Raw genomic sequence first — 16,277 nt, forward strand, 5'->3', positions numbered from 1 at the left:
TTGTGCTGCCTGTAGGACAACATGCACACTCATACACACATGCACACACTCACATACACACCCACCATCAATGCTGCGGGCCTGTAACTCATTAATGATACAACATATGGCCATAAACACACACAGACATTTAACTCTGATGCAGTTATTAATTACTGTCATATCATAAATGAGACAGAATAATGATGTGAACTCTGACCCAATTAAATTAGCTTTACAGATGGGAGGTGATTTTCTATCATCAATTCTCAATGTTCAGCAAATAAACCTAAATTTGCTGCTTTATTTTGAAAGGGTGACATGTATTATAATTTTAGAGTTCCTGTCAATTTTAATAGGTCACAAATTAAAATCTTCCTTATGTGTTTTTTTCCTACTTCTACGTCATAATATTTTGGTTCTTTCAAGTGTTTTTAAAGACAGATGCATCTTGGGAGGAAAGCACCTATTAGCTGCTTTGAAAAACAGCTGGAGCAGAGAGTAATTGTTTCATCGTATCCCCTCACATCCTGCTGCTGGTTTACATGCTTTTTTCCCCTCCTCCCTGAATCAGGGCGCTGGTTCAGAAATGCACTGACTCAGTCCGTTCAGCCCAGTGTTCTCACGCCAGAACTTACTCTTCACTTCCCGTCTGATGTTTCACAAGAGTACGCATTTTTGAGATTACAAGTTTGTCTGACAGATGTATTTGGACCAAGCTCTAATAAAATAGGTCAAGGAACATTCAGAAAATAACTGAGTTTACTTTAAGAAAACTTTTCTAAGAGTGAAGAAAAATACGTTGGAATTTGGGTTAAAATGGAAATTGATTTACTTTTATTTAGTGATGGGAGTATTGACACCAAGGTATTCAAATATCACCAATTTTGGTATACACCACTCTATTAAAGTACTGATTACTAATGAATAAATCATTTCTGGATATTTTTGGTTATTAGGTGAGATACTTCTCTATTTTTGCCAAAACACCCCCAGTCCACAGCATACTGAACTGCCCCAAGAGTCATGTGACCAAAGGAGCTATAAGTTTTCCATGTTGCACAATGACTGTATATAGAGAACTGGACCGATCAAGTGAGACATCCCCCATAGAAAATGACATACTTCTGGTTTCAACCAAATGTAGTCGCCATGTTGGAAGATGACATCCTCAATAAGCCGTGATTGGTCCGTGTAGGTTTTAGTCTACATTTCTATGGCAACCACTCTCTCCAATCTGTAGTGAGCGTGTTAGAAGGCCACACCTCTACTAATGAAAGTGGGCTCTGGAGAATCTGTCAATAAAATGCTTTGAACGTTCAGCATAAGGCCACCGACTTTTCTTGAGGCATCTGATCGGTCAGTTCATAATTTAAATGACTTGCTACAGCAAATATATCATGAAAAAATAGATTAATAAAAAGATGTATCAGAGCAAGATTTGTTATTTTAACAAACAAAACGACTTAATAGCTTCTCCATAGAAATCTATTGGATTTTAGATTTTTGGGAGCAGTGAGTACTTGGAGGGAGGGGTCACTCGGTCCAGTTCTCTATATACAGTCAAATGTATTACCCTTAGCAACAACACAGCACAGCACGAATAGGTGGTTTTATATTATTAACCTTGCACATTAAAGTTTTTACCAGGACAGCTTTTGATGTTTTTTGTCTTTAGGATATCAAATAATAAGCTTGAGGAAAAAAACAACTCACCAGTAAGAAACTTTTTGCATTTGTAATTGGTTCTTAATATTTTATGCAAAAAGTAATTGGCATTGTATTACATCACTACTTTTAATCACTAGAATTTCTTCGTGGTTAAAACGAAAACAATAAGTGTTCCAGCATTCCACTGACTCAGCTAAAGCTTTTAAATCACACCCCAGGAAATCTTAATTTCATCAAGCTTTTAACAAAACGTGAGGTTTTATGTTGGTGTGATTTTATGTTTTTTTTCAACCCATAAAGTCTATCTTTGATGATCTTTTGACGTGCTCTAAAAGTCTTTCCAGTGGTCTTTTAATCATGATTGTGCAGTTTTTAACCGACATTCGAAAATCTGTGTCGTTTTCAAGGACATAGTTTCTGCAAAGCAGCAGGAGTTCATCAAAATTCACCTTGGAGTTGTGGGTGGGACTGTTGGTGCGGAGTAAGCTTCCTTCATTTCCCATCATCCTTTTTTTTACGCTCTCTCCTGCTAGGTTACAATCCCTCACAACCCCAACCTAACATTACCAGTGCAACAAAAATGACGAGTGATATAGGAGTTATCTAATCGTACAGTTATGAGCCAGATTCCAGCTCAGATGAGGAAAACAAAGACGTTCATGTATCTAGTAGTCCTCAAGTGGATGCATCAGAATGGAGCAGAGTCAGGCCCATCGACTGTAGCACCTGCGTCACAGCTACAGGCTTTTTCCACCCAATTTTCTCCTGATTCACAAAGTTTGAATAAAGAAATACTCAAAAATGGAACTTAAATTTATATTTTTTTATGTATATCTTCCATCATCACCAAAATGCCACAATTACATGTTAAAAACACCAAATATCCATAATTCATTTGTTTCTTTTTCAAAGCTGTGTTTTGACCTTCACTGTAAAGCACTTTGTGATTCTTTGTGGAAAAGAAATAAACCATACTTATTTGCTTACTCACTAAATTTCTTGCTAAGGTGCCTTCAGCAGTTTAACTTCACCTTTAAACATTTTTGATGCTTTCTCATGCTTTTTATGTGTGTGGAAAAAAAGCTTCCTTTCTTCATCACCACATTTTAGGAAGAAGGAGGAGATTTTTTTCTCGTGAGACACACCTGAAACATCTCCGCATGCTGTGCTGGGCTCTGTCTGCAGCGTGCACACACATCAAGAGGCCTGATGGAACCAATTAGCAGACGCTATCTTGGCCTGGAGACGTCACAAGCTGTTCACACACCCCCATTCCATGCTTCTTCTGCCGGGGGGTCTGTGTGTCTGTGTGTGTGGCTCCACACACATCACTCTTAAAATATTTACAGTGTTTTACAGTTTGTAGGAGTGACCTACATTAGTCTGTCATGGCAGTCGCTGACCTAAGTCTCAGGAACCTCTCCATTTATGGTTGGAAACACGGAGCTCCACAGGAATCTGTGCGTCTGTGTGTCATCATGTGTGAAATCCGACAGTTTTTTGTCCCAGAATGTCAAATAAGTTTATTTATGCTGCACATTCAGGCACAACGGACATTGACCGAAGCGCTGGACGACACCCTGCAGAACCAGAGCCAACTGTCAAACGGATATTCTTGTTTTATAATTTTCCATGTCAGCCCTGTAACTTCAGTCACAAGCTTTGCGCTTTTTTTTGCGTCCAAACGCAGAGCGACAATCAGTTTTTCCCACCGAAAACGCCATGAGTCATAGTTGGAGTGTGACTTTTCCAGCTCCATCATCATCAGAAAATGACTCATAGCATATGGCTTAGATTATAGGAGTAGACCCCACCTATAGAAATGAATAAATGAACATGACTGAAGTATTAAGTTTTTAATTGAAAAAAATGAAAAACGCTCAAGTGTTTAAACATATTTTTGATGCTTTTGTACTTTGGGTTTTAATTATGTGTCTAATTAACAACATAATGCTAAAAAAGCATCAGTTTCTGATTTGGCTTACATATTTTATGAACTTTCTAGCATTTTCAGGACTTTCTTACATGTTATCTCAGTATTTGGAATAGGAAAAAAAATCACAAGTAAATTTCTATTTACATGAATTAGCTTTAAATTTCGAGAAATTCTTTGTTTTCAGTTTTTTATTTAATGGATTGATCTGGTTTATTTCAAGCATATAGATTGTGGACAACGCAGGACAAAACAGATTTTTCAAACTCAATACACAAATAATAAAATGCATTAATTAAGGAAACAAAAAACAAAAAAAAAACAACAAGCCATAACAAAGACACACTTATGTCGCATTTGATTTATTAAGTGAAATGTAAGATAAATTAATTTTGTCTAAGCAATTAATCTTTTAATAAGGAAAAATAATTCAGATATTAATAAATCTTTATTGTTTTTAAAGTGTCAAACTACAAAAAGAACAGGCTGTTCTTTGTACTGTCTTGGGATTGCTGCCACACACCTCTATACAGCATTTCAGAGGATCCCACAACAGATATTACATCCTATGACATTTACGATATTTTTTTAATAGAATTTTGGTGGCAGAATTTCAATAAAACCCCACAAACCTATGACATTTTTCTGAATGAGGCAGATCATTCCTTTAAAAAGCTTAAAGTGTGTGTCTAATTGTTTCAGAAACAACTCAAAGGCTTGAATTTAAATACCAGTTTGAAAGTAAACTGATTTGCATTTGCACACTGCTTCGGTTAAGCTTGTTTATCACATATCTAACAGACGACCGCTCATGTTGCGGCTCGGTCTGTTCTGGTTACTTTCTTCTGTGATCAAGATTACAGAGGAAACCAGTTTTTTTGCCGCTGGCCAACCAGAAACAAGCACTTTTTTACTCCACAATTTTTCTGTGAATGAAGCTCTTTTATCCCTTTTTATGTCCATCTGAAAGTCAAATCTGGATACAGTCAGTAGTTCTGAGAAACAAATAGTCATTTCCTTCAATTTTCAATAATGTCAGCAGCTACGCCCTCCTCCCCCTTCTCCTCCTCCTCCACCCACCAAACCAACCCTACAGAGAGCAAACCGACATGCAAACATGCATGTGTTCAAAGATCAAAGCTTCGTATCTGGTTCTGATCAGGCTGATCTGTAATCAATTGATGTAAACACAGACGGGGCCGTCTTCATATCAGCACAGGAAGATAACAGACCCCCAATCAGGGCTGTGCTGACTTCATTTTCTTGGTTTTTAAGTTTGTTATCATCCTGCAAACTTCATGCAGTTGATTTAAAAAAAAGTGACCTAATGGTAAAATAAGTTGATTATATATTTGTTTCCACTTCTATAAATTAGCACTAATAAGTGCATTTTTTTTCAATGAAAATGACTTTAAACTAATCAGAAATGCACTCCATGCTTCATTATAAATTATTTTAAAAAATGACTTTTCTAATCTCTGGTTTTTGGTGCATTATCTACATAGTGACTCGAAGCCCATTTCCAGCAACATCACTCCACTGTTCTAATGTGTTTGCTCATTGTGTTGGAAGGCTAACAGATGAGTAGAGAACCCTTGTGCAGTCACAAGCTGAAAGCAGATTGGCTGGTTAGAGAAACTATAAAACTGACCTTTCTCTTAACAGTTTAAGTATCTGAAGCATCTCATTTCAGGGTTTTATTAAATGCTCAAAATGGCCAGAAAAAGAGAACTTTCATGTGAAACTTGACATTCTATTCTTGTTCTTAGAAATGAATGCTATTCCATGCGAGAACTTGCCAAGAAACTGAAGACTTCCTCCTACTACTCTCTTTAGAGAACAGCACAAACAGGCTCTAACCAGAGTTGGAAAAGAAGTGGGAGGAACAACTGAGAAACAAGATAAATACTTTAGATTCTTCTGTTTGAGAAATAGATGCCTCAGAGGCAATGTTTGGGGTAATGAATAACAAAGTAATGAATTAATTTAATTTAGTTACTTTTCTCAGTAATGGATTAACATAAATAGTTCTAGATTGCTAGAACTACAAATTACTGGACTACAGAAACCCTCATCACTTCATTACTCACATTTTGGTGCAGTGAAACCATTGGTGACTAATAAAACAGATTATTTTGTGTAAATACTTGGCTCTGACATTGTCTCTTGGATTAATAAAACAAAACTAATACTACTAAAATAAAAGTAATTCTGTTATTTTTAATGCTAATGCATAGTTGGTCAAAGTAAGATGAGGAGAGTGTAAATATGGACGAGGATGAATCTGTAGGGGCATTCGCCAACTGGGGATATTCTAATTATTTCCAATTTGTTGAAAAAAAAAGACAAAAACATTTTAATTAAGTGCAAGTTGTGTCCAGGAAATGCTTTCCTCTGCCCTTCTGTCAATGAGCAACCAGTCTACACACTATGCACTATACATACATTTTTAATGTTCATGTGGTGATATTGATCAGGTGGTGCTTAAAAACTTGATTGCTCTTGTGCAGCCTCTATGTTATAATTTGAGTATTTTACAAGAGGATCTTGTTTGTGATAGCTTTATTCCTTTGAGAATTTCACGAGTGGAAAAAAAGTGAAGTAATGCGTAGTAAGTTACTTTTTTATTTTATTTACTATATTTTCTGGACTACAAGCAGCCACTTTTTCCCTAGGTTTTGAACCATGCGGCTTATACAAAAGTCTGGATATTCACATTTCTTCCACCACTAGGGGCGCTCTAACCAGAATTAGAAAAAAAAGAGATAATCGAAAATTTAATGCAAAGAAGAATATCCTATGCTACTTTTTCTTTAGCAGCATGCAGCAAATTGATAAGAGGTAATTATTTTGTCCCTTCATCATGAAAACAACACAAAGAACATGCAGTAAATATCTAATTTTTCAACATAGATATCTGCGGCTTATAGTCCGGTGCGGGTGCGCTCTATATTCCTGAAAATACTGTAATTACTATTTCATCCAGTAGCTAAAGTAAAGTAATCAATCAGTCTTTAAAAGTAATTTACCCAACACTGTTCACAGGTCCTCAACTGGCTGCTTCAACCCACAAGACACCAGTGTCAACATCTACAGAGGCGATTTCAGGATGCTGGCATTCAGGGCAGAGTGGCAAAGAAAAAGCCAGATCTGAGACTGGTTAACAACAGAAAAAGAGGGATAGACAAAAGAACACAGACATTAGACAGAGGAAGACTGGAAAGCAAGGTGGAGGTAATGTAATGGTCTGGGGTTGCTTTAGTGCTGGTATAATTGGAGACAAACATATATAAGAGAGATTCAGATTAAAATTTAAATGGAAAGAATGTACAAACATATACAAGAGAGATTCAGATTAAAATTTAAATGGAAAGAATGTATGGTTAGGAGAAATCTCATAGTAGATCTTTTGTTCTTGAAAGAACTGCTTCTTAAGTCCTTTCATTATGAAATCCATTTGTGCTGGTTTTTAACTGTAGCCGTAGTGAGTCATCTCTTTGAGGAGGTCACAAATGTGCAAAGTCATTCTAGCTATATCCTTAAATAAAGACACTTTGGTTTAGCCAAAAATATCATGACTGTAAGGCATAAAAAAGTTATCCCACACCAAATCTTAAACCACTTAGTTTGAATTCAGTTTTTAAGAACACACTGGTAGGGAGTGAAGTCTCACCCTTTGAAAGCCAAAAGTTCAACTTCTTAAACAAGGACACTGACATGTGGCTGAAGAGACCTGGAATTGAACCATTTCCAGTCACTGTGGTTGGAAGACTCTACCTTACAGCCACAGTTGGACGAAGGAAGTTAATTTCTGCTCAATAAAGGCTGTAATGACTAAAATGTCTCACTTTTCTGAAATATAGAGGAAGAAATAAATATATACAATACACACATATTTTATTTTTGCTAAATTGTCAATGTACTTTTCTGGCAGCTGTGAAACAAGAAAAAAAGGGAATTGAAAGGGAACAGAGGAAGGTCAGAAGCTGTTCGCTGTCAGCAAAGTCACATCGAAAGCACACAACTATCATGAAGAAGCCTCTACTACATGATGGCACACCGCACACATAAGCCAAAACCATTCACACACAAAAACCAAAACCATTCACACACAAAAAAAACCCCACACACCACAGTTTTCTGAATGCAGTTAGTCATTTTGTATTTGTGGTCTCTGTATGAGTGCTTCCATTCTAGACCAGAACTGCAGTTTTACCTTATTGTAGGCTAGCAGCCTTCTTTCTTCAGACCAATGACCTCATGTACATGCTCAACCTTTGACTTCTTTATTGTAGCTCAACTGAGGTTCAGTGACTTCTGTGGATGCAGCATGCAGCTAAAAAGGAAGCTACCAGAGATAAGGCGTGTGTTGAATGAACATCGCAGTGGTTTATCTTCATATGTTGTCCATATCTGTGTATGCAAAGAAATATTTCCCTTCAGAAATGAGTCAACAATTCTTACCCCATTGGCATTTTTTTTAAGAAGAAATCTGCAAAAAATGGTTTTACCAGGAATTCTTATTTTAGGAAACAAATTCTAGTCACTAAGACATGTTTCCTCAAACTAGGATTATTTTACTATTGAACAACTTTATAACATTTTTCCTGAAAGACGAAAATTTCTCAATTTTTACTGTGTAGCTGAAGAAGCAAGCTAAAAACTTTAACAAATTCATCACTGAGTCATCAGAAATGAAGTCTCAGTCTGGCGGCTCTGCTGAGTATCAGCTGGATCAACACTTAAAGACTTCACAGATTCACCATCCTGCACCAGTCACTTAATAAATCCTGCTATCTGCCTGACTTCTGCCGACTCTTGTCAAACCGTCACAGCAACCATGTATCTGTTTCAATTCTGCACTGCTGATAAAGCACTTGAGCTGTCAGATGTTGTTTTTGACTCTACAACCCTAGAAGAAATTGTTGGAGAGAAATACAATCAGAATGATTGAGTGTTGGTTTAATTTGATGTTTTTTTTACCACTAAAAACCTAAAACAATTTAAGGTTTAAATTAACACACAAATGAAAAATTTGATTTTTTTTTTGGTGTTTTTAACATGTTCTTGTTGCGATTTTCTGATGATGGGGGACAAAGAGAAACAAAATTAACCTTAAAGTAGTATTTCTTTTTTCAAATTGTTGACAGTTAGGACAGAGCAGACAAAATAATTGTGTTATGAACCGCTTCCATGTTACTAATAAAAACCAAACATTAATTAGAACAATGGTGCTATTTTTATGGCTTCAGATGCCCAAACATGGATTAGTTCTGAATCCAAACAGAGAAGACAAGCTGAGAAAACAGAAGAAACTATTCTTATCCCTTCCTGCTGAGAGTAACAGTGCAACAGGAAAATATTACAGTAAATAATTTGTTTTTAATTTTTTTTCTCCTGTTTGATGTTTTTGAACCCAACTTAGAAGAACTTTACTTATATAACACTTTTTACAAGTAACAGACACAAAGCACTTTACAAGGCAATACAAATTGTATTAAATAAATAACAAATTAAGCATATATGAAGTAGAATAAAAGTTAAAAATTGACTGCCTCCAATTTTCATTGGAATGAATTTTGTTAGTTTATTTCTGCTGTAACAAGGCCCTGTGTGTCTGCATTATTATATATAGTACATATTACAAAGTGGGAAATTGTGAAATGACCTAAAATTTACTAAAAAAATAAAAATCTGATTAACTACGACATTGATCAATTTAAAAAGTTGTTTACTAATGTGTTCAGTTTTAACATGAAAAGACTGAAGTCACACCCCGATCACTTCTTTTTTAGCTATTTTAAAAGCGCTCCTAAGGTTTTTTTTTATTTATGCTATTTGTAGCCAATATCAAAAAACTTTTGTTGTTTTTCGGACATTATTTTTTTGGTAGTTCATTAGAAATTCCTGAGTTGTGGGCGGGACTGTTGATGCAGAGCAGGGGCTGCATGACAAATTGGATCTTTTTCAAACCACATTTTTTTCTTCTGCTCTTAATTTGCAGCAATTTAAATAAATAAATATCCAGACATGCTTTTTTTGAGCTTACTGTTCTTTATGCATGTCCTCCATTGTCTGAAAAATGCTACAAGGACGTGCGAAAAATGCCCAAAACACAATTTTCATCAGAGTGAGTCTTTAATTAGCTGATTTGACTGCAAAGTGTGGATTATTCTTTTCACACTTGGTCTTCCATCCAAATGACCACAAAACCCCTTTAAAGTGAAGAGGGGGATCATCAACCCAATGATGTTCACTCACATCTAAATGGATTTCCAGGTGTTCTGTTCAGACAAAGACAGCTTCTCAAGAGGAAGCTGTGCCATTTTCTTGAACACGTAGACACTCAGCGCGTATGTGTGTGTGTGGATGTGTGTGTGTGTGTGGGAGTGGGAACAGTAGCCGGCCAGATTCCACCATAATAACTGCAAGGTCATTAACAGGAAATACCAACAAACAAACGGAGAAAATGTGTATTTGTGCATGGAGTGGGGTTCCTGTCCAAAGATGGCTCTGCAGTGTGTCTGTGTAACTCAGTCTGGTGCTATTTTTAACAGAACGGTTCAAATCAAACAGATAATATGTTTCTTTTTAGCAGGAAAATAGCTTTTGATTGCAGAAAACACTATATTTCTGTGATTTTTTACCATTTTTGTTCATTTCAGTTCAGAATTAGTTTTTTTATGGATTATGACATAAAGTGTTTTAAGCAAAAGAACATTAAACAGAAAACTTTCCACCTTTTCTCTTCGGTTTACTTAAACATGGCTGGCTGGGGGTCTGGAACGAATCAAAGAGCAGTTGAAGTTTCTCAGTGACTTCTTCAGGACACATGCTCCTTCTCTGAACTTAAATTTAACCCAACCAACACCAGCTGTTCATCATTTGAGGTTTCTTTATAATGTCATTCTTTATTGGTTCTAGTAGCCAATTAAAAAAGAGAAGCTAAATGAACACAAACTATTTATTTTCCCTTAATTTTTAGTCAAAGCTAGAAGACAGTTTGATTTTTAATTTTTAAGAATATCTATTAAGTTTCCAGTCCACTGACAAACAAAATGATGATAATTGTTGTCTTATAATGAACCACGACATCTGAAATTCTCTACATTATTTTAGTTGGGGTCAAATTTAAAATGTTACTAAAAGTTTCTATAAAATTACTTCTATGCAAACTTTTCTGTTCCGCTTTTTGCAAATTAAATATTTGATTGGCTGGTATTTATGGATCTCTATCAAACCTATTTTTGCATTTATCATTAAAAAAGTAAAGCCTTGATCACTCAGTTGGCTGGATGTAGGGAAACCAGGTTTATTCAAAACCCTTCATGCAGCCACAAGGGGGCCCAAGACTGGGTCTCCCTGTGCACGTCCCCAACCCAGATAAAAATACAGGGTTGCAATGGAGAGTTTTGTCAGGACTGGCATCTAGTGTGAAAATCTCTGCCAGAACCACCAATGCAAAACTGTGAAACTTGCTTTGCTTTGATGACCCTGACAGGATGTGCTGAGAGATGAACATGTGTATTTTTTTGTAACTTCCTGCACATTTTTATTATGATGTGACTGAAACTGCACACTAATCTGTGAAACACCTTAAAATAAATGAAATCCCTTTGAATAACAGTGACAATCAATGGTGCAGATAAACATTCAAACATGTCTTCATGCTTGGATGTCTTAAAGGAAATGCAAGAATATATATATATTTCAAATTATTCAAAATACTTTATGCCAATGACATAAGTATTTGCTTCAGATTTGCCTATGCATTAACTTTTAATAAAATCTTTTGTGTTGCCACAAGAGGACAATGTGCTCAGTTTAAATCAAGAATAGGGAAGTATGATGACTTAAAGTTGAAATACTTTTATTTCTTATAACAGAAATATGACAAAATGTGCACAACCTTAAAGTGACTGAAGTAAAATACTGTGTCAAATCAATTTTTATCTGATACATTACAGTTTTACTTTTATTCTGAAAAGTGTTGATGGAGATTTCTATGAGCATGATAACACCCAGTAGCGTTCATAGCATTTTGGGGGCCCCAGGCGAACAATAACATGGTGCCCTCTGCAGCAATTGTATTAATCTTTTTTTTTTAATCTTACCTAGATTAATCGTTGAACTTCCTTACTGGAAAAATGACTAAAATGATTAGAATCAAACATAAATTGCATTTATGGAACAGTTTAGTGGACATATTTTAAATATTAGTAGGCTCGCATCTTATGATGGTTGGTGAGGAAGATGACAGGTGAAGCACTGTTTCTCCTGCCTCCCCCGACCGCACGTTTCTGGTTAAAACATTTCAATTAGGCACTAAAAGCTGCCAAACTATCCCAAATTATGTCCACCTGCATAAGGCAATTTTTGCCTGCAAAATCAGAATTTAAAAATACCCTGCTGAGCCAAAAACGACCCAGTTTGGCAACACTGTCTCTGCTAGCTAACTTGTGAGTCTTTCGACTTGCTGTTGACTGGAATATACCATTCCTTCAGATGGACAGGGAAGGACAAAAAAACTTTCACATGCTCAGTCTTATTCAATTTTAATGATTTTGGGTGTTTTTTGTAACTGAGTTTTAATAATAAGTGTCATAAAATTTATTTTAGACACTTTCATTAAGTGTTCGCCTTGGGGACAAATAGATCTATGAACGTCGTTGTTTTCCTCTTCTGAGCTGACATTTGGCTCAAAACTATACAGCTGGATAGCTACGATATTGCTCGCCATTTTTTTCTGATTTAATTTCCTAAATAGCATGGTGCATAGGTAGATCAGTTGACTTCTTATCAGAAGATCACAGGTTTGGTTCCCGCCTTGCCTGCCCATGTGCTGAAGTGCCCTTGGGCAAGACACTGAACCCCACATTGCCTCTAGTGGTTATTGTTTTTCACTGGCATTAGGCAGCAGAGCAGTGTGAATGTGTCTGCATGCATGGGTGAATGGAACTGTGATTGTGCAGTTCTTTGGGCTTTTTATGAATGCAGTCAAGTGCAATTAATCATTTAGCAAAATGTGTGATTTTTTGTTAATCTGTAACTGATAACATTTAATTACTCCAACATTGCATGACTTTAATGCTGGTGGTTGGTGTCGCAGGGGGTCAAAGTGTTTGTGTTTTTAATAAAGTTGGAAGAAAATGGATGTACTTGAGAAGAACATCTGCATTTTAAGTCACTCTTTAGAATGTTTTCTTTATCTTTTGTGCAACTGCTGTATGTAAATAGACAAGTTAGTTTTTCATCCAAGAAGTTTCTTCTAAAGCTTCTGTGCCTCAGGCCTCAGCTGATTCTGCCATGCAGACCTACTGTGTAAAAGAAACAACAATCTACATTGATGTGCCATATCAGCTGAGAAGGACTGCATCATTGCTGTCACATCATAGTATGATTTACCTCTTTATATATATATTTATAAATATTTGAAAAAAGAACAAAATTTGCTCAATTTTCATACAGTTTAAATACAAATATTATTTGTTTTAATTATTTGCTCTCATATTGACAAATCATGTGGGAATAATTTAGTTGTAATAGTTCCCTAAGGAGGATTTTAAAAAATCGAAATATGTTGTGAAACTTTTTTTTTTTAACAAGCTTAATTATATCTTAATTTCGTATTTGTTCTGTTTGTTGTTTGCGGGACGTTCAGACGCTACAATGAAATTACTGTTTTGACACCATGGTGATAAACGAGAAAGGAAACACCCAGAGCGCGCGCGGGCTTCCGCGTGCACCTCTCGCATCCTCACTTGTGGGCTGACTTTACAAAGGAAACACCGTTATTCGCGCACGCGCGCGCCGCACACGTGAATTAGAGAAGACTCTCCTCGCGCGCAGTCACTGACTGAAGCCCGTCTGAAATTTATGTTTAGTCGTTTTTAAAGCTTTTCCCTTAAAAAACAGTCTTTCATTTTTCTGAAGAATCTCGGAGACAGCCTCGCAAACGCGCGAGACACTTCACGAGCAACAGGAGGAGCAACAGGGGGTTTCTAGTCATTCTTGACTTGACTTTTCCCCCGTAAACTGCAGCTCTGGTTAAAGTTTTCTGCCGGAAAACGAGTAAATCTAATCCAAGGACCGAGCGGACCGGTATTTTGACCCGGGATAGACCCTGTCTGACCTGGGAGAGGCTCTCATCCATACACGGTACGTAAGCCCTGAAAGGGAGTTCGTTAATCAGCTGGATGAAGACTAGAATGAGACTTTTGACTCTTGAAGTTCATCTAGGATTCTTAATTTACCTGACTCATGTTCAGTTTTCACTGAGATTCTTCCCTGAAACAGGTTATCAGGTGAATCTGAAAAAAAAAGTAAAAAAGTACTGAAAAAGTGGATAATAACTCTAATATGGTCACACTTAACTTGAAACTTCATTAAAACATGATTTTTGATAAAGTTTCATTTCAAAGAAAGCCCACTAATAACTGTAAAGTTTAGTAAATGTAACTGTCTTTTTTTGTTGGCTTGTTTCATTAGGTTGGAAAGTATTTAGCTCTTTTGGCAGCAACTTAAACCATTTTTTGTGTTTCACAAAAAGCTCATTGTATCAGAAAGGAAAAACTGTGTTTTTGCCTAAAACCAAAACCCAGACTGTCTAAGACTTCTTTTAAAGTGCTAAATAAGAAATGATCCCTCTCTTTCATCTGCCCCGTAGATGTAAAGCCACAACTTGTTGGAATATAGGCTTTAACCAAATAAATTAGGACAAACTAGCTTTACATACCACTTTTTTTTTAGACCTAATGCTTTAAATTTCACCAGCTCAAGCATAAATGTTTACAAAGTTTTCAAAAGGGTTTCTTGCTCAGTTCAATGACCTCTGAAATAAGGTTAATATATATTTTATTGTACTGTAATATTTGTGCATTCCTTTCAGACTTTTTTATTCTTTTCCTGCAGTATTTCCTCCCAACATGCGCTCATCAGGGAACAGCATGTGGTTGCTCTACAGCCTGGTTCTGGTCCTGGTTCCGCCCTCTGTAGGATACAGTCTGGATGTGGAACACAGTTTAGAGTTCGGCGGTCCCTCCTCTTCCTGGTTTGGGTACTCTGTGCTGCTGCATCGGAGTGGAAGACAAACCTGGTCTGGATCAAATTTCATCCAACATTTATCTTTTTTTAATTGTTGAGCCTCCGGTCATTGACTGTATATGAGAACTGGACTGAGCGAGTGTGACGTCACCCATAGAAAACGCCTTACAAATGAAGTCAATTCAGTTACCATTTTTTGTGACAGGGAAGCAGGCATGTGGGAGTGAGACATTGTTTATGTGAACATTTCTATGGCAAATACTTTAGCCAATCATGAGTGAGCTTGTTGGAAGTCCACACCCCTACCACTCCAAAGCAGGCTACATGAAGTCTGTCAAACGTTTTGAATGTTTGACGAATGCTTTTATAGAGGCGTCTGATTTATAACTTGCATAACCTGCACTACATAAAAAATAGGAATTAGTAAGAATATGTAAAAAAAAAGATAGCAGAGCAAGAATGTTTATTCTGACAAATAGAATGACTTAGTAATAGCTGTTTATTTCTCTATAGAAGTCTATGGGATTTTAACTTCTTGGGAACAGTGGGTACTTCCTGTTTGGAGCATGAAGGGGGAGGAGTCTCTTAGTCCAGTTCTCATAAACAATTAATGCCTCTAATATCACCATTGATCCTCCTTTCTTACTTCATCAGTTTTCTTTAAGGGTGCCTAAAGTTAATCTCTGTGTAACCCTGCTCCTCTGCAATCCGTCTCTATATCTACCTTTATGTATTTTGTCACTGCATCTTTACATCTTCTCTTTGGCCTTGTTTTAAGCCTTTGTTTTTAGTATTATCATCTATTAACAGTTATGGATCTTGTATTTTACTTGACATTTTTTAGTCATCCTCTAATGATTTACATTTATCTTTGACACATAAATGAACAAACCTTGACAGTTAATGCTTCCATATTCTGATAATGTTCAGTTCCTTTTGGTAGTTATGTGCAGTTTTAGGTTACACTTTAGTTACTATTCAGTTGTCTAATTTCACTAGATCTAAATTTAAATTTTAATGTATCTTGATGGTTAATTTTATCAAATAAGACTTTAATTTTTAATCTAAGACAGACTCACTTTTCTCAGCCCGTCCATATAACAGTGCTCCTTGTTTGTGTGTATTAATTAGCATGCAGTTGCTAATGAGAGAAGCCCTTTGATTCTTCACACACTGCACTCTATTCAAAGCTGCAGACCATCCCATTAACTGCCCTGTCTGTCTCAGGCTGGTGGCAGGAGCTCCGGTGGCAAACGGGTCTTCCAGTCTGCCAGTTCGATCCCCTGGAGGTGTTTACCGCTGCAACATCACGCCTGAGCCTCGGACTTGTAAACATATGCATACTGGTTCGTGCGTAGCTCCTTTTACTCATCCTTATTGTTCAATCAAATTATTTATAAATCAAATTTTATTTATAAAAAAGCGCTTCTCATACTACGCGCAGCTCGAAGCGCTTTACATTAAAAACAAAAACATATACAAAAAGAAAATCTTCACTCCACCCCACCCCCACCCCCCAACACATACAACTCATGATACCACACACAATGAATATTTATAAAACTGACTTATAAATGAGAATTGTAAAATAAACTTAAGGCTTGGCTCTGCTGTGAGGAAACAGTATTGAGGATTCTATCATACCAGGACC

The 16,277-nt window shown here is 36.5% G+C and overlaps 1 protein-coding gene across 1 annotated transcript in view; it reads left to right on the forward strand.

The window, feature by feature from the left end:
- The first annotated feature begins 13,304 nt into the window (after positions 1 to 13,304).
- The window catches only part of itga4 (integrin alpha 4), a 24,353-nt gene continuing 21,380 nt past the window's right edge, over positions 13,305 to 16,277 (forward strand). Inside the window, exons 1-3 of the mRNA XM_024286434.2 lie at positions 13,305 to 13,741; positions 14,495 to 14,678; positions 15,854 to 15,972. Of these exons, the coding sequence (XP_024142202.1) occupies positions 14,509 to 14,678; positions 15,854 to 15,972 (289 nt within the window). The 5' untranslated portion in view covers positions 13,305 to 13,741; positions 14,495 to 14,508. The remainder of the gene's footprint in view (positions 13,742 to 14,494; positions 14,679 to 15,853; positions 15,973 to 16,277) is intronic.

Source organism: Oryzias melastigma, linkage group LG21, assembly GCF_002922805.2.
Source record: "Oryzias melastigma strain HK-1 linkage group LG21, ASM292280v2, whole genome shotgun sequence".
NCBI classification, from domain to species: domain Eukaryota; kingdom Metazoa; phylum Chordata; class Actinopteri; order Beloniformes; family Adrianichthyidae; genus Oryzias; species Oryzias melastigma.